At 42.6% G+C, this 27,579-nt stretch overlaps 1 protein-coding gene across 1 annotated transcript in view; it reads right to left on the bottom strand.

Moving 5' to 3' along the window:
- The window catches only part of NFATC3 (nuclear factor of activated T cells 3), a 934,632-nt gene that overhangs the window by 243,393 nt on the left and 663,660 nt on the right, over window positions 1-27,579 (bottom strand). Inside the window, exon 7 of the mRNA XM_078669777.1 lies at window positions 5,318-5,373. Within this exon, the coding sequence (XP_078525903.1) occupies window positions 5,318-5,373 (56 nt within the window). The remainder of the gene's footprint in view (window positions 1-5,317; window positions 5,374-27,579) is intronic.

Below are 27,579 nucleotides of genomic sequence, written 5' to 3'. Positions count from 1 at the left end.
TTTCTCGGAGAAAGGTGAGGCCCGGCGACAAGTTGTGTGCCTTTGACCACCAAAGAAGAGCGTGTTTCATTTTGGCAGTGACTTTGATGCGGTCGTCGAATGATCCCTCGACTTGCTTCCACTGACGAAGTAACTTCTTGCAATGGTCTCATTCTGAGTCTCGCCATAGGAATGAGGCTGATCGCAGATGAACACATCCCTAGTAGGGAAGCGTATATCCGAACTGAAAGTGACCTTCTTGCGAATATCTGTCTTGCTAGGTTTACGAGTTTGTTTGTTGTGTCAGGTATGCTTTGCACTGGCATGTGTTCAAGATTGCACCCAGAAATGTCAATTGTTGACGAGGTTGGAGCTGAGACTTCCTCGAATTGAGGGTCAGTCCTAGATTCGAGAAGAGAGAAAGCGTACTCCTGACCGCTTCCATTGTTGAGTTTCTGGTTGGACCTTTTAACAGCCAGTCGACGAGGTATGGGAAAACTTGCATTCCCTGGGACCTCAACATTGCTGCCACTGGAGCCAGGCATTTGGTAAAGATTCTGGGGGCCGATTTCAGGCCGAATGGAAGCACTTTGAACTGGAAATGGACGCCGGCCACTTGAAACCTTAGGAATTTGCGGTGGTTCGGGTGAATAGGGATGTGGAAGTAGGCGTCTTGTAGATCCAGAGAAGCCATAAAGTCCCCTTCGTTGAGACAATTCAGAATGTCCTTCAACATTACCATGCGGAAACTCTGTTTCTTTAGATATTTGTTGAGTTTGCGCAAATCCAATATTGGACGCCACTCTTCCGAATTTTTCTCCATGAGGAAGAAGCGAGAATAAAACCCCCTCCCTTTTTGAGAAGGAGGGACTCGTTCTATCGCATTCTTGTGTTGCATCTTTAAGGCTTCTTTGAAGAGTAAGTGAAGACGAGGGGGAGGGGGACCCCTGGGCGGCGTTGTTGGAGGCTTCTGCAAAAACTCCAGAGTGTGTCCCTTGCTGACCAAATCCAGGACCCACTGATCTGAAGTTATCTTCCGCCATTGGTGGTAAAAGGCGGAGATTTTGGCGCCCACGGGAAGGGAAAGGTGAGTGGCTGACATCCGGCAAAGCTCATTGGCGCTTGTTGGAATCTCGCCCTTGATTGCCTGAGCGTCGTTTCCCTCCTTGCCGAGAGAAAGAACCAGTGGCAGGCTGCCTGTAAGAAGATTGGTAGTAAGGCTTGTTGTAGGTAGATTGATACTGACGATTTTGTTGGTTGGAATAATTGCCTCTGGAGGAGTAACCACGGCCTCTTGCTCCCCTAAAGGATCCCCTCTTGTATTGCAGGGTACCAAGAGATTTAGCTGTATCAGTATCAGTTTTAATAGCCAGTAAAGCGTCATCAATGTGCTTCCCAAACAATGATTCGCCATCGAATGTCATGTCCAAGATTTTGGTTTGGACCTCAGGCCTGAAGGTGGTAGCCCTGAGCCAACCTTGACGCCGAAGCACAGCTGCTCCAGCCAATTGTCTAAAATTGGTGTTTGAAATGTCCAGGGCGCAATCAATAATTTCTGAGGCCGCCCTTTCACCCTCTTGTACAATTCTGCGCACCTCCATCTGATGATCCTCAGGGATCAACTCAAGATATTCCGTGAGCTCGGACCACATTTGTCTATCATAACGAGCCAGGATAGCTAATGAATTAGCAGCTTTAATGGAGGCTGCTGCATTTGCTGAAAACTTCTTTCCAATTGCATCAAGCCTTCTGCCCTCCTTGTCAGGTGGCGTTGAAATGGGAGCAGAAGGATTTTTGCTGCGCAGCCTGGGATATGACAAATTCGGGTCGAGGGTGACCTATTAAACAAGCTGGAGTATCAGATGGTGCTCGATACTTTTTCTCTATCCTTGGAAGGACTGCAGGAATGGAAGCGGGAGTTTTCATTATGTTGAGGCCTTCCTTCCATATATAATCAATAATAGGAATAGCTCTGATCACTCTGCGATATCCCTCTTTAAAGTCATGTAAAAAGCAGTCCGACTGCTCAACTGTGACAGCCAACTCAAATCTATTAGCAGCTCTCTGCATAATATTGTGGAAACCGCCTATATCTTCAGGTGGAGAATCTGAAGGACGGGGTGCAGGTGGAGAAGGCATAGGAATGACATAATCCTCCCAAGGATCCACAGGTGTTTTATCCGGCAACTCTCCCTCTTCCCTGCTTTCTTCATCATCATTGGAAGAAGTGTCCGTATCATTTTGAGGAACTGGAGCAGTATTTTGCTGTGGCGACAATGAAGCCCTTGGTGACGGAGGTCTTGGCATGTCCACTGGAACAGGTGACCCAGCGGGTGCAACCTGATTTGATGGAAATCTCTGTCGATAATCCGCCAACATAGCCTGCAAATCCTGTATTAAGGAAGTTGGTAAATGTGTAGTGTCCTCAGACCGAGAAGGTCTAGTATGAGGTGACTGATGTGGCGTGGAATAAACGTCATGTGTATAATGATCATGGACTTCCTCCTCATCATCCTCCTGATATTTAATATTTATTTGAGAAGGGTGACGGGCAATCCCAAAAGGACCATCATCCTCTTCCCCTTCATCTGACTCCTCTTCCATGTATGTCTCCAAAATGTGCGATGGCAAGAGTGGAGAAATATGCGAATAATCCTGCCTTTGATACGTTTTCATCTGAAAATGAGTGTATTGTATCTTTGCTGGAGGTGAACCGTGCAACAGATGAGCAGATGTCAGTGCGGAAGCCACTGTTACCGGGATCTCCGTCGACGGTCCTGTCAATGAGAAAGATCTTGCCGTCGACGAGGTCGTCAATGGTATCTTCGTCGACGAACCTTTCGTCGTCGGGACTGTCGATAGCATCTTCGTCGACGAGTCCCTCGTCGTCGGGACCGTCGATGGTGTCTTCGTCGACGAGTCCCTCGTCGTCGGGACCGTCGATGGTGTCTTCGTCGACGAGTCCCTCGTCGTCGGGACCGTCGATGGTGTCTCGTCGACGTCGTCGGGACCGTCGATGGTGTCTTCGTCGACGGGTCCGTCGTTGGTGTCTTCGTCGACGAGTTCTTCGTCGACGAGACCGTCGATGATGTCTTCGTCGACGAGAACGTCGATGATGTCTTCGTCGACGATGAAGTCGGCTTCGTTGTCGTCGACGGAGCAGAAGATTTAGTCGACGGAGCAGTCGTCGACAGAGACCTCGACGATGGCAACTTGGTTTTAGTCAGCAATGGTTTAACAGACATCAACGGTGAGGTAATAGCTGAAGTGGTAACCGTAGAAGTAGATGAGGAGGCAGAAGTCAAAGTAGCAGTAGGTACAGACACCAGAGAAACAGTCTTAGCCTGGGTTGTACTCACAGTTGAAGAAGCCGATGCACTCTTAGAGGGTTCTGAAGCTTTCTGAGAGGTTTTACGTTTTTTCTTTCTCTCAGGAGAAGCACCTTCTTTGGATCTAGCTCTCTTGCTGGAGGTAGAGGCTTTGTCCTCATCATCAGTGGAAGAAGACTTCAACCACAAAAGAACCCTTGCCTCCCTATCCCTGATAGTTTTCTGAGGGAAGGTACGGCAAATTCTACAGTCCTTCACAATATGTGAAGGGTGCAGGCAATAAATACAGTCAGAGTGCTGGTCATCCACATGGACTCTCTTCTTGTAGCAGGTCCCACAAGCTTTGAAAAGAGCCTTCTTTTCAGACATTTTAAGGAATAAAGATAAAAAAACTGAGTAGGCACTCAGGGAGACTCCCTTACACACGAAGTGCGGTGAAAATCTGAGGAGAACTGCCTGAGCTGGGAAGGTTCTAGAGGGTGAGGACAGCTGATTGGCTAAGGCTACTATTTCAGGTCTTTTTACATAATGATGTAGATAGGCTGCTAAGTTTTGAGGCCTAGTTAGGCCTTTGGGCTTTTCCAGCCTACTACAAGAAATTTTTAGGCACTGCTATTGTATATAATTTACCGTGGGACTCCCGCCTCGACGACGGGGAATGATTCAGGCATGTGAATCTATGAAAGATTCCCTAATACTGGATAAACGAGGGTACAACCCCTTCTCCTTGGTCTGAGAACAGCTTCCCCTCATGAGTAACGCAGAGACACATCTCTGCAAGATACTTCCGGCTGAAAAGGTTTTAGTCCCTAGGGACTACATTTGGGATTTTAATGCAAAGAGGCTACTGATGTAGTCCTTTGTGATACAATCTACTTCTGTTACTACCAAATGGCTCATCCAAGCTCAGTGGTGAGTGAATGCACTACAGTTGACCAATAGTCTTCTTGGCTTGTGATGTCGACGCATTCTCTGGTATGCCAGTACATCAGGTCTAACTGGGATGCTAATTAGTCTCATAAGCAACACAAGATACAGCTTTTAGTAGTTCATTTTCAAAGAATTTACTTTCTCTGTTAAATTTGAAGTTTGAAAAAAAGGGAAAATAATTTGCAGGCATCTATTTTGCAAAGTGAATTGTAAAAGTCATTTTTTAATTTACAATCAGGCTTGCTCTGGGAAAATGCCCACCTTTTGACAGCACTTCACTATGGGACATACATTTCCTTAGTATTTAGTGTGCCCCACTTTTATACATTAGGCACAATATTAGGCTTAGAAAGCACACTTGCCTACCTAATGTACAGTGTAGTTTTCCTACATGCAAAGCATGTTTCTCTGCCGTATGTTAACTTCAGTGGTTTAACAACTGCTGCTTAGCGCGGAACCATTTGTGTTCTCCTGAGCCATGCACTTTTGCCATACATGTTAATGGTATTAATAAAAACGAATTCTCAGATGACACCAAATTTCTACACCGCTGGTGCCTTCTGCACTAACTACCATGGCCTTACTTGAAAGTTAAATAACCGAATTGGGGAAAATAAATTGAAGGTACATACGTAGAGTAAAATACGCGTAGTGTTATAGTAAATGTCAGTATCATAACACACTGAGCCGTAATTTCAGCAAAAAATAATTCCATAGGCAGGTGTAAAATAGGAGGGACTACGCAGAAAAGGCAAACTGACTACTGTGTACCTAGCAAGGAAGTAATGCATCTGTAAGCATTAGGTCTGATGTTGCAAACATTATATTTAGGCAACAACAAAATACTAAACGTTGAGCATGCATCCATTGTACTAATGGAAAATAAATAGCAAGCAATGTAGCGTGTCTGGTGTATTAAGTGCAAGAGATACATCAACTAGTAAATGAGAACTTCTCATGCACTTTTCAAAAACACAAAAAATAACCAAGTGTTTTCCAGACACTACAAAAACAGTAGCAATACAAAAGTACATTATTTATATTGAAAACAAACATACTTAGAAAAATAAATGCCTCACCCCTTGACACTTTTCTCTAATTATTTTTCCTTCCACCTCCCATTGCGGCCGTCCATCTGGTGAGAGAAATTGAAAATGGTTAAAGTTCAAGTTAATTACAAACAAGGACAAAGACTTCCCAACAAACTGATAGTTTAATAATTCATACAGTAGCATACTGAAAAGCTGTACCAAGTCATTTTGTTAATGAATTCACACTTTTAGTAATGACTTCCCTAAAGATTCTGTGTTCATAACGTAATACAATGTTGGCCATTATGAGTAAAAGAAAACAGAAGTAATATTAATTCCTATGACATTTATATTTATACCAGAATGTCTTTTTCAGCTTTTTAAAAAAGCTCTTACCACTCAAAACAACGAATTCCACATTAAGTATATCACTTGATGAACATATAATTATGTGGAATAGTCTCAGAAATCACCATGGATCAAACTCATAATTGGTCAATCACACTTATTACTCATTACATGTTATGACTACCTAGCAATGCCGACCTGGATTAAGAACATACCTTTCTCAAGTACTGTTACTGATGAGCAATTTGTTAGATTGCTATAGATTAAATTATGTTTTAATTCAGCAGCATTTAATGTTTTTTAAGGCATTTCATTGTTCTATTTTGGTAATGAAGAGATTAAAACAAGCAAATTGAGCTTACAAAAACTGTATGTTGGGGTCAGACCCCAAATGCAATGTTCTTGCCTAACCTATATCCTGACAGGTGGCATCACAACCGACAATGATGATATAACTGGTTACATTACATACCACCTTAGCATTCTCGTTATCAAGGCATTATTAGGGATACAGTATCATGCTAGACAAACCCCAGCACTGCCTCTAGTGTTCTGATAACATGTGCAGTATGTCCCAGCATTAGAGCCTTGGAATCACTCATGGATGTATGTTTTTACAACACATGCCACTAACATGCACGCTTTTCTACGCATTGGCATTTACAACACATGGCATTACAAGGTGGGCCTTTGCCACTCATTTTTGTGGGTTCACACAAACACACAATTAAAAAACAGGGTTGGGGGTCCCTAAAACTAAATAAATAAATATATCACCTCCTGTTGCTTGCGTAACAGCTGCCACCACCAAAGCAGAGGGCGCCTCGTTGTACCCGGTCACCCAAGCAGGACACGGTCACAATCTCCAACCTCACATACCATGAGGAAAAACGACGCCATGTGGTGAAGTATTTTCAAAGTTTAATGTCGCTCTTCAATATGTTTCGCCTGTCCCAGCAGGCTTGTTCACGAATAAAGTTTTCTATTTACAAAGCGCTTTTTAAACTCTCACCATGTGACCCAATCACGTGAAACCACAAAATGATAAAACTAAACAGACTTGTAGTTCTTTACAAGCATATGTAGAGTTTGTGTAGTCACAGGATTAGTAACCAACAAAAGTAAGCAATACTTTGCTCATGCAATATCGACATACTAAGCATATCCGCAAATAACTAATAGCATCGCGTAATGCACAAAAATTGAAAAGGCGCCTGGAACAAATTCATATATCCCAAAATGCACTTAAAAATTCATTTAACTAGAGCCAAAGAATAGCATAATTCAATTATTGACTCAAACTAAAATTGTCGAATGCATGTAGTCAAATAAATGCAAGAATTTAGCCCTAGTGGGCAAAAATACAAAAACGGTACACAGCCCTTCTATTGATAATGTTCCTGCATGCAAAATAAAGCCCAAGTGGGCAATCTCTAATGTTAGTTCATCACTAAATGCGGTATTTTACATTATAAACAAAACAAATAAAATAAAATTAACAGTGCCAAAATCCTAAAAAAAGGAAAAGAAAGAAATTTTGAGCAGCAGCCTAAAATTACAAGTCTACTTTACAGTTAACAATATTTACAATAGCTCAATACCTGTTACATTTTACTTATAAATGAGTATACAAGTCCTCTTCCATATTAAGACCGGCAGGGCTTTTAGAATTTAATTCAACAATGTACCAGGATTCTAGCTTCCGTAATCTTTTTGTCCTATCTCCCCCTCTCATACTTGGGGGGATGGCATCAATCACGAAGTATACCAAACCTCGAACATCCTTGTTGTGGAACCTTTCGAAGTGGCGTGCTACTGGGTACGACCTATCTCCATTTTTAGTTGCTCTATGATGTTGCAATATCCGTTTATGTACGGGTAAAATGGTGCTACCAATGTACTGCAAATTGCATTCACATCTCGGAACATAAACGGCAAACTCCGTTTTGTAATCGTACTGACCTTTGATCTTTTTAACCCGGTTTGATAACCCAGGTTGGTAGGTCGAAACATTTTTGCCATGTTCACACGCCTTACATTTTGTACACCTTATGAAGCCATCGTTCCTTGTCAGCCACGAAGCACTGGCCATATTTTTCTTTTTAGTTAGAGTGTTGCTTACTAACATCTGTGTAAATGATCTTGCCCTGCGGAAAGTAATCAATGGTCTATTGCGCCTAATATAGGATCATTTCTAATCACATGCCAATGTTTCGTCATGATTTTTCTAACGGGGCCATGAAGTTTATTAGAATCTGTGATTAACCTACACTCATTACCATTCTTCTTCTTATCTTTTTTCTTAAAAAGGACTTATTCCCTAGTTTGCTTATTCACCTTCTCCATTGATGTAGTCAAGCATTTTTCACTATAGCCTCTCTGTCAAACGATTTTTGAGTTTCATCATTTCCTTATCCTTCATTTCAGGTTCACTGCAATCACGTAAAACTCTTAAAACCTCTCCATATGGTATACTATTCACCAGATTTGTCGGATGGAAGCTACTCGCATGAAGCAATGTGTTTCCAGCCATCTCCTTTCTGTAGAGCTTAGTATGTACTTTACAGTCCTTAATATAAATGGTCAAGTCCAAGAAATTAACGGACTCTGCACTAACCATACTGGTGAATTTGAGATTTAAGTCATTTCTTTGTAACTTGGAGATAAAAGCATTGAACGTTGCAGTTGTACCCTTCCAAACAATAAAAAAAGGTTGTCAATATAACGACTCCAATGTAGGATATTATGTTCCCATTCCTCTTGGTACTGCTTCCGGACCACCTGCTCCTCCCACCACCCATATGCAGATTCGCATAGCTGGGGGCGAAGCAGGTGCCTATCGCACTACCACAAGTTTGATGGAATAACTCATCGTTGAAAATAAAAAAGTTATTTTTTAGACAGGTCGAGATCATGGACAGGAGCATTTGGGTATGTGACCAGAGTTTAATTGGTCTACTTCCCAAAAAGTATCTTACCGCATTTAACCCGTCACTGTGTTTAATGCTAGTGTATAGCGTGGTGACATCAACAGTTGCTAACAATAGACCTTATAGCAACTGTTGATGTAAAGTAGACCAATTAAACTCTGGTCACATACAGGTAACAGCTGTCTGTAAACCATGTAGCTCAGTGAAAGAGCCTGGCGGGGACAGAAAGCCCATTACCCGCAGCCGCATATGATGCAGCTTCTGGCAGGCTCACTCTTCCAGCAAAGAAGGGTAGTGTCGGATGTTGTGCAGCTCCTTCAAAAAGATAAGAGGCAGGAGGGCCCTGTAGCAAAGCTCATGCGATCCCCACACAGTGCATCCCACTGTATCCAGTCTGCTCCTAGACCACCTCGGAGTGGTGCAAACAGCAGTTACCAAGGGATGAGGCAGCACTATCCAACTCAACAGCAACATGGGATATAATATATTTCAGTTGGATTCACGGATGAGCAAATTTTGCCTGTGTGAACTGATGCCTCCCTGGTCAGTAGAGTCAACACCTTCCATGCCAACTGTTGCTGCCCTCCTCTCCAGATAAGCGTAATCAGAAGGGACCTGGGACAGTTGAGAACGGGTCTCATCAAAGGCATTGTATGGAATGTTGACAAAGAGGTAGATAAACATAGGCAGGATCCGATTTTGTGAAACTGTGGAGTGGCTTGTGTCAACGGAAAAATGACAGAGATCCTAGTCAGTCCACCCAATCTGGTGGATTCCCGCAGGACAGAGACTAAATTGAACTCGTTCTTGTACAGAGATGGTAGGGCAGCTCACACTTCAGAGCATTCAAAGTCCTTGTGTAACAAAAAATGGAGCACCAGGAGCTGGAATAAGACCTCTGCTGGCAATGAGATAGTAAAGAAAAATGCTTTCAAATATATGTTGTGTGTGTGTTTGCCGGTAAGAGTGTTTGCGTGTGTTTGCGTGTGTGTATTTGTGAGCATGTGTCTGTATGTGCAAGCATGTGTAAGTGAGTGGCTGAGAATGAATGAGATTGTCAGTGAGTTTGAGTGAGACTCAGAATGATGGCTAGTGTGTGAGAATGCAATTGAATGAGTGAGTGTTCGTGAGAATGAGTGAGTGTACATGAGCGTGAATGAGAAAGTATTAATGTAAATAAGAATGAATGTGTGAGTGAATGAGAGACTGATAATGAGAAAAAGAGAGTAAGTGTGACTGCAAATGAGTAGAAGCATGAGTGATTCACAGTAACAATAAATAAGTGTGAATGAGTGACAGCGAGGGAGAATGAATGCGAGTGAATGTAAGTCAGAATGAGTGAGTATGTGGCGTTATGCTTGCAAGTATGCCTTTGGCCACGGCATACTGAAGGACATGTTTAGTTTAAAGAAACATCCATGGATAGATACAGACGCTGGCATGATGGAGGAAATTTTCAACATGACAGTCACCTGTGACAAAATACTGACACTGTATTACTTGATGTAATTCTTGGCTAATGAGGCACCTGCAGGAAAGTGATGGCACTGAAATATGTGAGGACATTCTTGGCATAGGTAGCACCTGTGGCAAAATGCCAGTGCTAGCTTATTGGAGGTAACTTTTGGTAGAAAAGGAAAACTGAGGCATATGAGAGGGGGCAACCATGACAAATACTGGCTCAGGCATAATAGAAGTAATATTTGACATAACAGTCACCCGTGGTATATGAATACCATTAATGGCAAAATTCAGACACTGGCTTATTTTTTATATCTTTTGGCTTAAAGGGACATCCATGACATATGAGGGGCAGCAATATCCAAATGCTGTTCCTTGTACGATGGAGATTATTGTTTGACATACAAGGCATCCCTAGCACAATAGGGTCAACTCCTCGGGAGCATCATGTTTCATTAGCTTGGCACACAATTAAAAGACCTGAATATTTAACCAAATATCCTTTGAAAGCCCTTGAGTTTTTAGCAAATGTATGCAAATGTATGCAAAAGTTGTGCTTTTAAATGCTATTTGTGACATTATTTGCTTAATAATTTTGTTGGGGGTAGAACCCCAAGCCTCCTATAAGAGGTCTGGTTTGCGTGCTCTAATTCAGGGCAAGTATTACTCCCCACCACTTTCATAGATCACATCAACAAGGACCTTTTTGTTGTGTTACAATAATCATTAAGTTATTCTGGAACTTCAGTGGTGTCGACTATTGAGATGTTTTCAGGGTTATGATCATGCAACATCAGTTTATGGGGGATTCAGGTCATATCATGTCACCTTCTGTGATGTCATTAAGGTCAAAGGCTTGGTGATGTTACTTCTGCAACCACTGGCGTTTGTGAATCAACTACCATTACCTCCAGAGATTAATCTTGAAGTAATTAATTGCCCTGAAATAAACACACAAAACCAAGAAAAAGTAGCAGAATCTAGGCAGGCTATACTATCCCTGACTCCTCCGAATGTATATTTTTTAGAAATTTCTGGGGTTGGTAGCTTTTTCTTGTGTGCTGACCAACACGGGCCGAAAAACTACATCCACCCATATCCTAAGAATCAATGTAAATTCAAAGTAAAATTCTTAACATTGCCACAGTTCATTCCTGGGCCTTTCTTATTACAGGTAGTAGGACCAACCATACACGTGTGGTAACGTTTTCAGTCAGTCAAAATACTTTATTCGGTTCATAACAAAAACCACAAAAGTATACAGAGGTCCAAAAAGGGAAAATACATTTAAATTGCAATATGGCTAGCTAACTACAACAACATAGCAACCAAAGAGAGAATGTAAACATTAAAAAACAGTAAAAATTAAGTATCAAGTTCATATATGAGTTTAAAAACATACACAATTCGTCTAGGTTAAAATAAAAATTAGTTATTTAACAGACTCTAAAAATAGATCACGGAAAACTTATCTCAAACTGGCTAGTTTTTTCCTCAGTCTCATGGCTATATTTAAAAAAGTAGCAACATTAAAAATGTCCCACGTATTGGACAGCAGTTGAAGGTATAATAGGGCAGGTTTCACTTGTTTAAACCCCTTATCCTTTAGTAGGGGTTCAATAAATTTTTTCCGTATATCAATAAAGTAACCACAAAAGAACATGAAGTGGGCAGTGTCCATTATAGAAAAACCATCACAGGTACATAATTTCAAGTCTGATACCTTGGTCCAGCAGGGGCGCCCAGAGAGGAGTAGATGAAATGTATTTAATCTAAACTTGGTTAGTAAATATCTGTGGTTGGCAATATTAACAACCTTCAGATATAGTTCCAGATCATTATCTATTGTTACGACTAGCTGATGGGCTCTCACGGTGGGCTTACTCAACTCGAAGCCCTCTCTATCCATCCCTCTATGAAGCTTAAAAGCAGTCTTGACCCATTTTATGTCTCCCTTAACCAGTTTAGACGGCTCCTCAAATATTTCTGGGCGCCCTAGTGAGACTGCGACCTTTTTGACATAATTTAGCCACGGAATAGATTCCCAATGTTCTAAACTAAGACAGTCCCTCAGGATCTCATGGTTTACATCCACTTCTGGGTTCAACCAGACCATAATCCACTTTAAAAGGGGTGCGATGGCAATCCGATCTTCTAAGTATTCCACCCCACATTCTTGGTGAACTATAAAACCTGGAGTCGATTGTGGTACTGATAAAATGGACTTTAAGAATTTGTCCTCTGCCACCTGTAACAACTTAACGTTCTTGAAACCCCATAAATCTGCGCCATACATTGCTATGGAAACACATTTTGCGTCGTACACCTGTAACACTGCCTGTAACGGTTTTACCCCCAGTTTACGGGAAAAACCCAGAACAGCAGAGATGGACCGAACAAATGCATTTCTTTTCTCGGACAGTTGAGGAAGCCAGGTGGAACTTTCATCAAAAACCACCCCAAGGTATGGAAATCTGGTTACCCTAGATAACCTATTCCCATTAAAGTGGAGTGTCATCAACTTCCTGTGCCTGCCCTTTGTGCCCACAGCCATGAAGTGAGATTTGGTATAATTGACGCTAAGATCCAGAGAGGACATAAACTCGTAAAAGGAATTTAAAAGACTTTGTAGACCTACTGAGGTGCGCGCTATAAGTGCGGCATCGTCCGCATATAGTAATGCGGGGAGGGAAAACTTGCCTGCCTTTGGGATATCCTTACAAACTGCTCCCAGGACACTGGCTAACTCATTAATATACAAGGTAAATAATAAAGGGGCTAAAATGCAACCTTGCCTAACCCCGTTAGTTATGCCTATCTTGCCCGTGCAATTCCCCTTACGATCATATCTCACTGTGGCTGTGAGGTCTCTGTGGAGGTCAGCTAGAAAGTATACCATAGCTTGGACCTGTTTACTCAGTCAAAGGCAGAGGACAGGTCCATAAATGCTATGTACAGACAACCTTGCTTCGCTATGGTATACTTTCCAATCAGTAATTGGAGATTGAGGCTCTGATCTATCGTACTACGCCCTTTTCTGAACCCATACTGTAATGTTGACAGAGGGTTCGTTTCCTCGAGCCAGTCAGATAATTTGCACAGGACCACTCTGCCTAGGACCTTCACGGCGGAATCTATAATGGAAATTGGGAGGTAATTACTCGGCTCTTCTCTGTTACTTTTTTAAAAATAGGCACAATTACCGACTGCGACCAGGTCGCTGGGATACCAAATTTGGCAATTCTGTTAAATACATTAGATAAAACTTTGGACCATATTGCTATATTAGATTTAAAAAGGACGGCTGGTACGCCATCAGGGCCAGGGGCCTTATTGATGGCTTCAGCCACCTCACCCTCATTCACCACCAAAGTATATGGGTGACTAACCCCCAAGGTTGGATCGTCGACCCCTGTGGATACATGTTCATAGACTGACTTAAAATGGGTGAGCCACTTGTCTTCCTGAATACCACAGTCTAAAACATTGTTGCTCAAGTCAACAAAGTAGGGTTGATTGATCACTGCCCAGAATTTGGCACTGTTTTTTATCACGTCAATAGAAGTAAATTCTGCCCAGGCATCTTCCCTGATCTCTCGTCTCCTCTGTTCTACTGCTGCTTTATATGCTTTCCTTAACAATGCCACACGTTGTCTATCAACTGGCTTACATTTCAAGGCCTCCTTCAATTTGCGGTTGGCTACTGAACAGTTGTGATTGAACCAGCCGACTGACCCTAAATCTTTAACTTTGCCAGGATGTGTTAGGTCAGACATGATCTGGTGACAGACCTTTTGGTATGCCTCCACTACCTCACTATCCCCAGCTTCCTTATCCATGCATATACGCAGCTCCTCCCCTCTACTATTGGAGAGGTTACCTTGGAAATCCTCAGGGACAATTTTACACCATTTAATTCTACGAGCCTGGTCTGTTGCACGAATATCTTGTTTGTCAACCATATTCAATTGTGTCTCAGATCTACTAAGAACACCTCTAACACGTAGAAAAACAGGGTTGTGATCACTAAAATGAGACCAGACCGGAAAATAATCTACTATGTTACTACCTAGCGTTAAACTTGTGAAGATAAAATCGATAGTTGACCCACTACCATTTCCCTTAAAAGTTGGTATGTCCACCTCATCCCCCATGGGTAACGTTAAACCATTTTCAGCCAAAATGTATTCCAATAGGATTCCCTGCTCCGTATGCTCAAAGTGAGCTTCGCTCTGTTCAATGGGGGCGAAAGGATCATTGGGCAAACATTTGTCTGGGCATCTATGGACATTAAAGTCCCCCAGTAATATTATATAGCATTCATTCTCCGACAGCTCCTTATAATCTGTTAAAAAGGAATGTAACGCTGTCAGGTTACTAGTTGAGGTGGCTCTATCAAAAGAATTATAAAAATTAATAATTAAGACGTTATATGCCCCTTTACGGGCAATTGTGACTACCAAACAGTAAGGGGAACCTGAGGCAATCACCGTGTGTGTTCCAGAAATATTAGCTGCTACTAAGGTTACCAGTCCCCCCCCTCGCTCTTCGTCTAGTGGTGGTGACTGCAGGGAGAGAGTAGGTAATGTATCCATCTAAGGGGAGTATGTTCTTTGTATCCCACGTCTCTTGTAGGGCAATGATGTCTGCGGTGCCTATAGATTCCCTCCAAATAGGGTCATCGACTTTGTTCCTTAGCCCAGCGATATTCCATGTTCCTACCTTTATGTATCTGTTATCTCTAGGAGCTTCCATACCCGCTGGTTGGCTGTTTGGGCCAATTACTAAATCCCTACCTTTGCCTAACTCATGGACGACGGGAGCTAATTCCCTGGTGTCCACACTTAAGACCCCGGTCTCCAAGATCATAATTTGCGGGTGAGACGGGGTTGGTCCTATTTCCTTTATCATATCCTAGCACTTTGCCCGCCTGTTGTCAATCCACCCAACCCAGGTCGGACAGGCAGTCATACTGATTTGTCATTGGGATGTTACCAGGGTTATCTAGTGGATAGCGAGCTTGGGCATAGTTGTATGTTTGACCAGCAAACATGCCATTGCCCCTAAAGCTGTCTGCATGGTGTCTATTGTCGTGGTTATGCCTACCTCCTCTTCTCTGAACTAAGTTCCACCCCTCCTCACCACCCCTGCCCCAACTATAGGGATTCATTTCCCTGGGCACCTCTTGCCTCATCGCTCCTCTATGGTGATTTGAATATTTAATTTAACTCTATCTGTTATCCCGTTGCTCATTGGGCATATAAAAATAGGACAATGGCCTAGCCGTGACCAAGGTACCATTTTTACTACGAGGATTCCCCCGACAGATATATTCCGCAATGCGGGAATCCTCAAAGGTCACTACTATGCAGTCCCCCTGTGTTCTTTTCCTATTATATCCTACCCAAGGCGTTCTCTCAACCACTAAGATGTTGCCACAAAGATTTGGGGGTAAGGGATAATTATTAGCCAACCAGTGGCATACGTTATTTTTAAGCGCATGCAAGGTTTCTGTATTTGGGGGGACCAATTCCGTTACCCCCGTCAAAATAATCACGTAGGGACAGGCATCTGGTGGTAGATGAATATTTTGCCGTGTCAAGTTATTCTGAGGGGGGGCAGAGTCGGGTTTTGGAGTTATGATAGCGGGGCCTTTTGAGTTAACTTGGTCAGTGGGCTTATTCGATGTGGGGGTTTGGGTACTCTCTTTATTAATCACGTGCTTGGAGGGATTTATTACCGGGTTTTTGGGCATCTTATTTTTTACCACTGCTTTGCTCTTACCCGCAAGCCTTGATTTACTGGCTTCAATAGTGGCATTGGTGGTCCTATTAGCATAATTGCTATCATGAAACCTTATATCCTTGTATATGTCATGAAGCACTTTTTCAATACCATGAAGCCTAGCTTCTAGGGGTGCGAGTAGGGTTTTGATAATTTTGGTTATGGTGCAGCCTATAGTCTCCTCCTCCCCATTAGCCACCTCTAATAAATCAGCCCTCGACCTGTTGGATATAATGCTATCCTCAAGGATGTCAGCCAGGGAATTATCCAAAATGGTATCATCGATGATGTTCAGGGGTAAACTAGCGACCTCAGATGGGGCTACTTCCGCCCCAATTTTCCGCCCAATGGATTCATTGCCAGGATCTCTCGACTCTACCAAACCACCCCTCTCATTTGAATCAATGCTAGTATTCCCGGCTATAATAGCACGGGCTTTCTTGGCTCCAATGATATTAATGTTTGGGAGCTTGGGTTTAGGGATTGCCCCCTCCCGCTTCCCCCTCTTTTGTTCATTTATAGTCACTACCTGGGGGTCTGCCTGAGGATATGCCGGGTTAGAATCCAAACTAGTCCCTGTGGGGTCATGAGCCTGAACCTGGGGGTTAGTAAGTGATGGGTCTCGTGAGCCTGGCTGACTACAGTGCACATTGTGAATATCAGCAAGGACCTGCACAGGATTAGATATATGGAATGAAGTATTAGGGGTGCGGGCAGAACCAATGAGACCCAAAGACGATCTTTTGGCGAATGCCAGATCCTGGGAAACCCTTCTTTCCATAAGTACAATACCTTGATCGATCAAGGAGTTGGTGCGCACGATAAAGTCGTCTAAGGTACCTGTCAATTTTTTTCCACCCGCCGCTGCCATACTTCTAGTTTCGCAGCACTCCATGCTCCTCACCAAAACAAAGAGAGGGAACAGCAAGAACCGCGAACGCTAAACTCTCGTGGGGATATCACTAAGATGACAGATAATCAGCTCAGGATACCCCTAACTGGCGTTGAACCCAAGACAAGCAAGAAACACTTGCACAACAAAAAATAAAGTGACCACAGGCTCGGGAGAGCAGCCAAGGGCCAAAAGCCTTGGCCCAGTCCAGTCTCTTCTGGCCTCTGACGGCCGCAGACGGTCCCGCCCTTGTCCCGGGCTTCTCCCTGGACGCTCCCGCGCAGCGGGGACAATGGTTGGTTAATATAGGGGCCTTGGTTAGTGGGGCGGGGCAAGCAGGGAGAGCGGCCCAGGTGCCACGGGTTCGGGCTAGCGAGGACTCCTGGGAGATGGAGTCCTAGTCCCGCCGCTCGCAGCCCTGCTCCAACCCACGCACCCACAGCAATCTCCAAGGGCCCGATCCTCCTCAAATCCACAGTCAAGAAATGACACACACAACGAAGCGGGGCCCGCGAAGCGGGTACCGCGAGGTGCTGCACAGGGAAACCGCAAGCAGAGTTCAGAGTGCAGAGTTCATGTTCCCGGCAGGTGAGAACAATTTAGCAAGGCGTTTTTATCAGGAGAATTGTGGGACTGCAGGCTGGTATGACTTGTCCTTCTTCAAGGACTCTAGAACACACCCTCACATGTAAGAAATGTATTTAATTCTACCTAAAAGTTGATGTTTGCAGGACACTCTTGCTAAGAACATGGTGTGATCTATGCACGCCACTCCTCCCTGGGGAGGGAAAAGGCTTAGCACCAAAGTGGTTAATGATGTTGTGAAGTTAAGGCCGAGTACTCACTGGTATAAACTATTGCGACACTGTGAGCACTGCATCTGGAAAGTTTGTTCAGTTTTGTTAAGTAATCAATAATTCACTTTCACTGCGTCTTAAGGGAAATTCTTACAATTTGTTTTAAACAAGCTTGCAAAGCTTTTTCAGTGAACTTTGTTTTTTTGACAATATACATCATTCCCTTTTGCTGCCATTCTAATTCCATTTTGAACACTACTTTTAACCTGAAATGAAAGTCTAAATGGCTGTCTTCAAAATCATGTTTGTGGCTCTCCAACGTTTGATACTTATTCAAGAACTGTGATCTGATTGGCTGTCATGGATTGGAAATGTGTGTCTGGTCACTGACAAAGTAAGGGAGTTAAATAGTGGAGAAGCCAAATGAATTCACACTTATGACATTCGAGAAGATCTGGGACCGTTCAGAAGAGCGGACATGCCCTTCTTGTGCCAGACAAATTTATCTGTAATTCAGTACCAAAACAGGGGAGAAGTGTTAGACTGGGATACCATGTGATGTTATATAGCTAGGGGGCTGTTGCTGCTGCTGAAGTGAAGTGGTTTGAAGGAACAGCTAAATGGCATATGCAAGGGTCTCCTGTGCTAAAGATTCCATATGAACTGACTACATTGGTAACTGGCTAAATTTGAACTGCTATACATGAACATTTCTCTTGTGTAACCAATCTCAACTCTACTTCTCAACTCTGTTTCTGCTACACAATCTACTTAAAACTTTCTACCTTTTTGTTCATGAAGACGTGATGTTATATATTTAAGAGTCAAGAACAAGCAGAATCCGTAGTCTAATAGCCAATGTATCTCAGAAATTAAGTCTAAGAACGTCTACCGCTTTTATGTGCTATCTTAAATTTATGAGAAAAAAGAAGAAAACAAGAAACATTGATGCATAAAACAGAAATAGAATGAAAAGGTAGGTAAGAACCACCTTAGGATATTTGGTATCCCATCATTACACATTCATGTGCCCAGTGTCAGCATCTAGTGCAAAATGGATTTATTTGCTTATTTATAAAGTGTTTATGCAAAAAGCAGTGCAAAAGGTGAAAAGATGTGAATTAAAATAGGATAAACTTCCGAGATATTCAGTGCAAATAATCCTTTGATGCTTGCTCTGATAACTTTTCCAATTTAAAACCAAAGTGCAAGTGAAAGAAAGACAGTTAGAAGTTAATCACTGTCTAAGTGGTCAACATGTTTCAGCCACTAGGATAAATCTCCCTGGCTTTTGTCAGGACCTATACATACACAACCTATGTCACTGCAATGTAAAAGAAGGATTCATACATACAGTGTATATCCTGTTGTAACAACTGTAAAATCCTTGGAACCAGCATGATGTTTGATGATATCAGTGCTTGTCCAGGACTGGACCATACCTCACTCAGCACCAGCTCAAGTATTATTGAATGAGGCCCGCTCTATAAAGTAATCATAGTGCCACAACAGAAATTTTATAAATTAATAATCTATACAAACCGTTGAGGCTGTGATAAATAAGCCATCAACAACATTTAAATAAGCCAAAAGTACAAAAAAAGAACAAAAGAACAGACTTAATATTCAAATCCCAAACTGCAACCAGAATGGATTAGTGGTGTGTCAACTATTCACGATATTTAAAGGCGGGTGTTTATAGAGTGTTTTGAGACCCATACTTGTTTTTACTAAAAAAGAATGAGTAAAACTACAATCTAAAATCATAAGGATGTAAGCCCAAGCCTTCATGAAGCATCTCTGCTGAATGAAAAAACAATATCACTTTTTATGTAGATTGCCTGCTATTTACGGTGTATTGCCAGTTCATTAAAGAAAGGTCACTACATTTTTACACCGTATTATTGGGACTGTCCGCATACTCATGTTAAGACAGAGAGGAGCGAGCGTAAGCAATTGGTATAAAAGAGCTGTGAGCTTTAAAACCTTAACAAAATGGAACTGCGCGTCCTAATCTTACCTCTCCGTCGGTACCTCCCGGTGGAACTCTTGCTGGAGTGGAGATACCTGATGAAGGGGCCGATGTGTGTTTTATACACAAAACATCAGGTGTTCCGTGTTATCGCACAGCATGCGTGTATAATGATGTCACTCACAAAGGACTACCGTTCTCCAGCGAGCCCGCTGGGAACTGTAGTCCATATGCCTTAATCAGAAAAAGTGTACAGCGTAAGCAAGATCCGAGATACTCTCGGTTTCCACAGGACCATTAATTGCATACTTAGTACACTAGTGGGCTGAAATGTCAGAGATAATTCCTGTTAGTATAATGCGTTATTGTTTATATTAGAAAATACCCAATTTTACGCATCACTGCGTGCTGTACTGACGTTGTTTATGAAGAAAGACTATCAATCTACCGCAAGCCCGCCGGAAATAGTAATCACACTATAGTGGTAACACGTAGAATGCTTGTGCCTAAATATTTATGTCAATCCACGATGTGAAGCACAGAAAGAGTAGAATTAATTGATAGAAGTCCCTATGTGACCATTTAAGGGATCTTTTTATGCAGAATGATGCATGATTGTATAAAAAAAATGTGTTTGATCGCAGTTTCCTACTCTGCTTGGACAAGCCTCTTGTGCGGTATGTAAGTTGCTATTATATAACTAATAACACGTATTGTGTGTATTATTATATTTAAATAGACATTGATATGCTGGACTATCTAAGAAAGTTATGCACTAATTAAAAGACAAGGATCATGATGTTACATTTCGTCATTAATAATTCATAATGGTCAATCTTCATCAAATGAACATGTGCCCTCTCCTAGGTTCGATTAAGGAATTAAAGAGGTGGAAAAGGTCTTATCAAACTATGGAAAAAGGAACAAGCCTATAAAACAGTGAATTTGCTCACTATAGTTATGTGCATCAGTTCCATGATATATCTCATAGGGCTATACAGCTTCTTGAGAAGATACCTATTAATATGAACAGATATTGAATATATACCTAAATTCGAGGTCCATAATTAATGGTATTTATTTGTAACTGGTATGATGATTATGTTTGCTTGTACCTCAACCTTCAATAGTCAACATGGTCCTTACTAGTTTATGTGTTCCAGGCATCTGCTTGTGGACTTTACTAATGATTACACTCATTTGTGTACTGTAGTCTGTCATGGTTTAAGACAGGGTAGATGTTATTGCTTAAAAATGAGTGTGGTGTATGACATCATTTTCTGGAGGGAGACATCCAGGGAATGGCATCATTAAGGACCGCAGTATCACTGGACAATCTAAAGACCCATCTTTGTTCACGTTGGAATAAAAAGGAAGAGATATCACTAATATGTGATGGAATGAATGGTTTTTCCAAAACCGTCCACATGAAGTCTTCTGCCCTATGTTCTTTCTCAGCGAAGTGTTTAGTTAGTTTCGTCATGGTTTTCTTGCACTGAAAGGTGCTCTTGTGTTCAATCATGCGGAGTTTAACTTTCCTTGTGGTCATTCCCACGTACTTGTACTCACAGGGGCATGTGATCAAGTAAATTAGGTTATCGCTATTACAGTTTGTAAAACTTTTCTGTATCCAAGGTTTGGAACTGCCCACATCAATGGTTTTTGATTGTTTAGTCTGGGCACATACTCCACAAGAACCACAAGGGAAATGGCCCTGAACTTTCGGTAGATCCCACAATGTTGTTTCTATCTCTTGCTTAGCGCTCCATGGTCGTGTATGAACAAGCTTGTCTCGCAAGTTGTGGCTTCTTATGAGTGAAAAAAGCGGAAGAGGTATCTTGTCAGTACAACTGTTTAAAGTCTCCTTACGCTCTTCTGGATTCCATTCGTAAGAGCGCTAAAGGTGTGTACAAACGTAATTCGGCCCAGTGGAGGTTTGATTGTTGGTATTTTAATCAAAGCTTCCCGGTTGTTAGTTGCACGTTTTTTGCCCGCTTGATGAGTTTTTTAAGGTATTTCTTTTCTTCCAGTTTTTTTTTGTGCAAAGTTTTATATAGCGCTGGCTAGACCGGAGGTATCAGAGCGCTTTACATGAAGATCAGCGAGTTACAGGTTACATAATTACATCAATTACAGAAGCCAAGTATAGACATAGGAGAAAAACATGAGATTACACAATAATATGAGTGTTTGGTGCTTACCATAGCCAAGACACACGTCTTATGGGAATGAAAAGTAGAGGGGGAATGGTAAACAGGGGTAAGGAATGCAGATAGGGCCAGGAAGACCGGAAAGGAGGAAAAGGACTTCAGGGGGAACAAAGCAGTCAAAGTGAAAGGCAGATAGCATTAACCCAAGATAGCGGGATATACAAAATCAAACAAAAAACAATAAAGGTAGCTGACTCCATGGTTCCACTCAGGGCTGGAAAAGGGGAGACAGCCACAGCATCACAGAGGGAGGAGGTGGGGGAAGGGAAGGAAACAATGGGGAGACAAGGAAAACAATGTCCGATGTCCGGCTGGGTAGGTGACGGCCACGGGGGGGAACCAGAGACAGACTCCTCTATAGCTGCATAGAAGAGCTCCACTAGGCATCGGCCAAGGTTGCTCAAGCTCCTCGGTATCATTAAAAATGCTTCAGTCTCATGTGCTGTAAAACAAAGAGGCCCAGCAGACAGGTAAAACAATCCTTCAAACAAGCCTTCGTGCCAGGGTGCCTGGTTGCCTGAATGAAATGCAATGTGTGCTAGGAGTTAATCTGCAAATGTAAAGGATGGTTGGGTCGGGTTCTGGCTTTAATTGCTCGAATCACTCCAAGTATTGTGATGACAAAGATGGGGTTTTTTTGCGTAGTGGTTAACAACTGGGATGTGAAGTGTGTGCTTTTTTAATCATAACTGTATTTACACAGCGCTTAGTACCCCTGAGGAGGAGTTGAGGGATAGTTATGCAAAAAAAATACATTACATATAGTCTGATATTACTCAAATCTACATTTTGGAATCACCATTTTATCCTAAAACGATTTGCACAGTTTGTAGCAGTCTATCTTATAATGTGTGTAATGGAAGTATAAAATAATGACATCCACATTCACAGTGCTTTCTGTCACAGGCTGTGACCTCATAGCACTAAAAATACACAAGTCACTATTCTCCACAGTACCAACCAAATTTAATTCTGTGGCTCTCTTGTTACACACATACCACTGCAGTGCATTATATTAAAGAGGTTTCATAATGTACTACCAGTGCATTTCCCACTGAGTAACAACTTTTAAAATGTATTTTGTATTTAAGCTACCCATTATTTTATACGTAGCTACCTGATGGTCTTCAAACTTATCTATGGTGGAGCAGTTTCTCCGTACTCGTCGAAACTGCCCATAGGGCAAGTTTTCACGAAGGGATTTGGGGTGTTGACTATCGAACCGTAGCAACAAATTCCGAGCCATCGGTTTTTGATACAATTCACTTTGCAAACTCCCCAATGCATGAAAAATGGACAGGTCAAGAAAAGCAATTTTTTTCTTTGTTGGCTTCTACAGTAAACCTGAGAAACTCATTTCTACTATTGATCCAGTCTTTAAAATTCGCCACTGCTTCCAATGTACCACGCCATATGACAAGAATGTCATCTATGTAACGTTTCCAGAAACAAATCGATTCAAAGAATGGATTCGACATGTTAAGGACGTATATTTAAGAGTGTCTGTCCAGCTTTGCCCAACAGTCCCGGCTCTTAGCAACAGGAGCAGCCTCCGGGAAGTTCAGCTCCTGTGACGTTCCTGCTCTCCTGCAGGACAAGTGTTGCAGTCCCCCCTCCCAATGCCGCTACTAAATGAGCCTGTTGGGCTTTCTTTGCCGGTTGCAATTAACATGGCTATTTGTGATGTGGCTGCAGGGAAAAATTATAAGCAGCTGTCTCCTAGACTGATGGGAGGTAGGACTGTGCTGTGCCGGCGAGGCAGTTATTGTCAACCCTGGCATGAAGCATTGGTTGATGGGCGTCAATCCTGCAACTTATGACAATAACTGGAGGATCAGGTGTATAAAGACTATATGTAACAGCAATGATGCAAGCACTCATGCTGTCAATATCCTGGCTGCCACATATCTTTTCAAGAAAGTATGTATTGCCTCAACTACTAGTATGGGCTGCGGTGGGCACTCGGAAATACTTTGCACTGCTTATGAGGTTGGTAGTAGAACATGGGATTTTTTCACATGTGGTGCCAGCAGCCAGGACGTTCAATGTGCTACTTCCAATCTCTCTATTCAAAGAATAATGGAGGAGGTTGCAAGAGTGTACTGGTTAAGATGCTTTTCATACTGTGCTGGGAATAAGTTGCAGGTCAGCTGCTATGTGTATAGGCAGATACGTGCCCCTTCCCAACGCACAGGTTGGGTACATCGGCTACATTGTGTTATTGATTTATGACTGATAAGAATCTTTGGGGATGATCAGAAGTGTTGGGCCGAGGGTGACTTGAACTGACGGACGTTTCTTGGTTCGGATCAAGTGTCTTCAGAATGAATAACAATCCCGAAAACAATGTATCTGAAGTAAGTATGATTATTCTGAGCCTCGAAGATTAATTGTCACTATTCTTCAGAAAACAATGTGAACACGTACAATTTCCACCCTAAAAATTGTTGTATGTGGCTGTCAGAACTATGTAGAAGCACATACTAATGGAGAATGTTCATTTTTCATACACAGAGCGATTGGTTTATTTTATTTTAAATGGCGTAAACTGTACACCTGGTATTATCAGTTTATGGAGGCCGTGCATCAGTTATGTTCAATCGGAACCTGTATTTTTTTTTATTTAGGAATATTTTTTAGTGACTTTTAAACTTAATAAACATAATTAGTCAGATAAAAGGTATACGGGTGGGGGCTTGGGACGGGTGTTATGGTGTTGGGCTTTAATAAAAATGTAAAGAATCTTACCTTACCGGAAGCCGCGCCACCTCAGCTCCTGGCCGGGGCCCGCATTTTCCCAACGGGAAGCAGCCGACAGGCAGCCTCCCTCCCCTAAGCCAATCACAACGCTGCAATGGCAGCGTTGTAATTGGTGGGGACAGCACCAAGCCCGGCGCCTATGGAGAGGCCATTTTCTCTATGTAGGCTGCATGCAGCCTACATAGAGAAAGGGAAGAGCGTGCATGACTGGTTTGGTCAGTCAGGGCCCACAGCATTGGGCAAGCCACTCCTCCCCAACCCGTCCACCTGCCAGCACCCAACCAGGCATACCCTTCTGTTCACCCCTCCCCGACCCGATCACCCGCCTCCCCCCCCCCCTCCCCCCAACCAGGCATAACCTTCTGGTTTCTCACAGTGCGAGAAGCAGAAACATTAAATTGATATTTAAAGTACCAATTTATGTTTCTGCTTCTCTCACTGCGAGAAAACAGTAGGGCGACGCTCCTCCGCAGGGCCGGCTTTAGCACTGGTGGCGCCCTGTGCGACAATGATTTTTGGCGCCCCCCAAATGACCATATCCGCAATGGATTCCTGCACTACTACCCTTTAACTGTATCCATAACCACTCTCTCTCTGATGCATTTAATTCGTTTTATGGTCAATCATAAAAGTGAAGGGTGTCAGAGCACTTTACATTGCACACCCATTACAGAAACAATCAATCCTATATGTGTAAATCAAGGTATAGGAAAGGTTGCATAAAACGGAGGACTACAAGGGGTAGGATTAGCAAGTTCTCCCCCTCACCAGCAGTATGATTCAACCCTCAGGCCTGTGGTTCCCTTAAGTCAGATAACATATAGGGCCATGCCAGAAGATCATCCTACAGTTTTTCATCCTTCTGTATGTGTTTCATTCGCACTGCCTCTGCCGTCGCCCATTCGCATATATCTCTCAACCGTGCCTCAATGAGCGGGGGCATAGGCCGAAGCCACGTGATAACTGTGTCTCTTTGCTAGTACCAATCCCAGAAGAACAAATCTTCTACTTAATTTCTTGTTTTTTTGGGGCAGGAAGTAAACCAAGCTACACCTGTCTATTTCCTTGGGTACCACCTAACATGTAGCTTGCCCCAGGCGAGCGAGTATAGCTGTACAGTTAGAGGTAAGGGACAGACAGGCCCACGTCATGCATAAAATCACCCTCCAGCGACCCACATCGTGGGCATGTTCCTGGGTGGGTGAGGTAAATTGTACCCAGTGTCCGTGGGGTAAGGTTGGCTTCCTGTCTCTGAAATTGAATAGCCAAGGTATTATAACTCTCGGCTGCACACCAGGCTTAGGCGGGGTAAAAAGGGCTCTGTGCCCACGCTCAATGGTGAAAAATGTGGAGAGCCTTTTGAGGACCAGGACAGTTGTAATCCAGTCTTCCAAAAATAATTTGGCCGGGTGCCCCTCCGCTTTCACGGGTAAGGCCAATCATTTGCTCACCTCCCAGTTCGCTCTGCACCAGTTACTATCTTATTCATTGTTGACACCTTTCGATTGTAACCTTTTTGTTTGGTATGCCTATTTGATATGTGCTTTAGTTGGTATTCCTATTTGATGCCTGTACTGCAAGTGTTACCTTCCTTCCGTCCTATTGTAAAGTGCTCTGATATCCTTCGGGATCATGTTCGCACTATATAAAACTTTATAAATAAAATAAATAAATAAAATACTGGTAGGGAGTATAGTTTAGGGGGGCTTGATCTGGAGAAGCACAAACACAGAATTTGAAACGTAACACCGTGGTTGGGGGGGTTCTCTTTAATAACCGGAAATTATTTCTACCCAATGAACCCTTTGTGAAACATTAGGATAATGAAAGTCTGGGGAAAAATCAATACACTCTAATGTATAATTGAAGTCTGCATTTCAGTTCTTTGATGACAGTAGCTCACTGTTTTACATTAAGAGTTTAACTTGTAAACTGCAAGTAACAAAAGGAAATCTGATGAAAGCAGTAACCCACTGACCTATTTATGTTATATTTACTTTGTGATTTGCATGCTACACATTCTTTGCAGCAGGCATATTAACCCTCCTCACTTTTTTTTGAGCAATCAAAACTTCCACTAGATAAAACTATGGTCTCTCTCAGGGAAGAACATTAATTACCGGAGTTAAATTGCCATTTTTATTATTGGCTGAAAATTGCTGGAGGCCAGGAACACGGCAGCGTGTGCTTTAAAAATGAATATAAAGTAGCAAACATTCGCCACCACGCGAAGGCTGCACCGGGTGCGGTGGCACCAGTCGCACTGACCTAGAGCCGGCCCTGCTCCTCGCCCTGATGGAGGAGCCGCCCCTGATCCTATCCCTTACCCAGGCCCCAAGGGTTAATGGGGGAGCTTAAATTACTTTCATGAGCTCTCCAAAATGTATTTTCAAGTAGCACATTCTTGACAAATTTCAAAAGACAATTTTATGTACAACATAACTCTTTAATCAACACAAGAATATTCATTTTTAGGCCTTAAATGTGAACTTCGATGCCAATGCAAAATAACATTGCTGATTCTCAGAGCTTCACCCCTTCAATTGCTTCAAGAAACTATTTTCTGTTTCCTCAGACACTGACCCACCATATGGAGACCTTGCGCTATGCAGCCTGCTCTTTCTGTCAACCTCACCTCAGTTTACTGTAGAATCATTGTATTTTCCCCTGGTCTGTGTGAAAGCTTGGACATTCAAGAAGATATGACTCGAAAAGAAAACGTGGCTGAAATGCTGAGGCCAAAATTGTCCTAGCTGTAGAACTCCTGCAATCTTTTAATTTCCACTGGCCCACAACCCTGCTCTTTGGTTATAGACTGTTGATAAGTCTAACCCGTCTGAATCTTTCAAAAATTGTAAACTGCCGTTGCAAGATATTTTACACTATATAGTCATACAAGGCCACTATCGATGGCATTGGTGGGCACATGAAGGCTAAGCATCACCAAGCATTCAAAACAACCGATGAAAACACTGACAGTAATCTAAAAATGAAAACAGCCTCCCTAGGAGGAGGAGATTCAGTAACCCAACTGAGGACCTTTCTACAGTCGGTCTTGGGTGACTCTTAGAGGTAGAGACACAAAAAAGCATTCCCTCACCCCCACCAGCCCAATTGTAAAGCCCCAGACATCGCTTCATTTAGGTAAAGCAGAGC

Source organism: Lissotriton helveticus, chromosome 12, assembly GCF_964261635.1.
Source record: "Lissotriton helveticus chromosome 12, aLisHel1.1, whole genome shotgun sequence".
NCBI lineage: Eukaryota > Metazoa > Chordata > Amphibia > Caudata > Salamandridae > Lissotriton > Lissotriton helveticus.
Note: the sequence above shows the minus strand (reverse complement) of the source record. Positions and strands in the feature narration are given on the sequence as shown.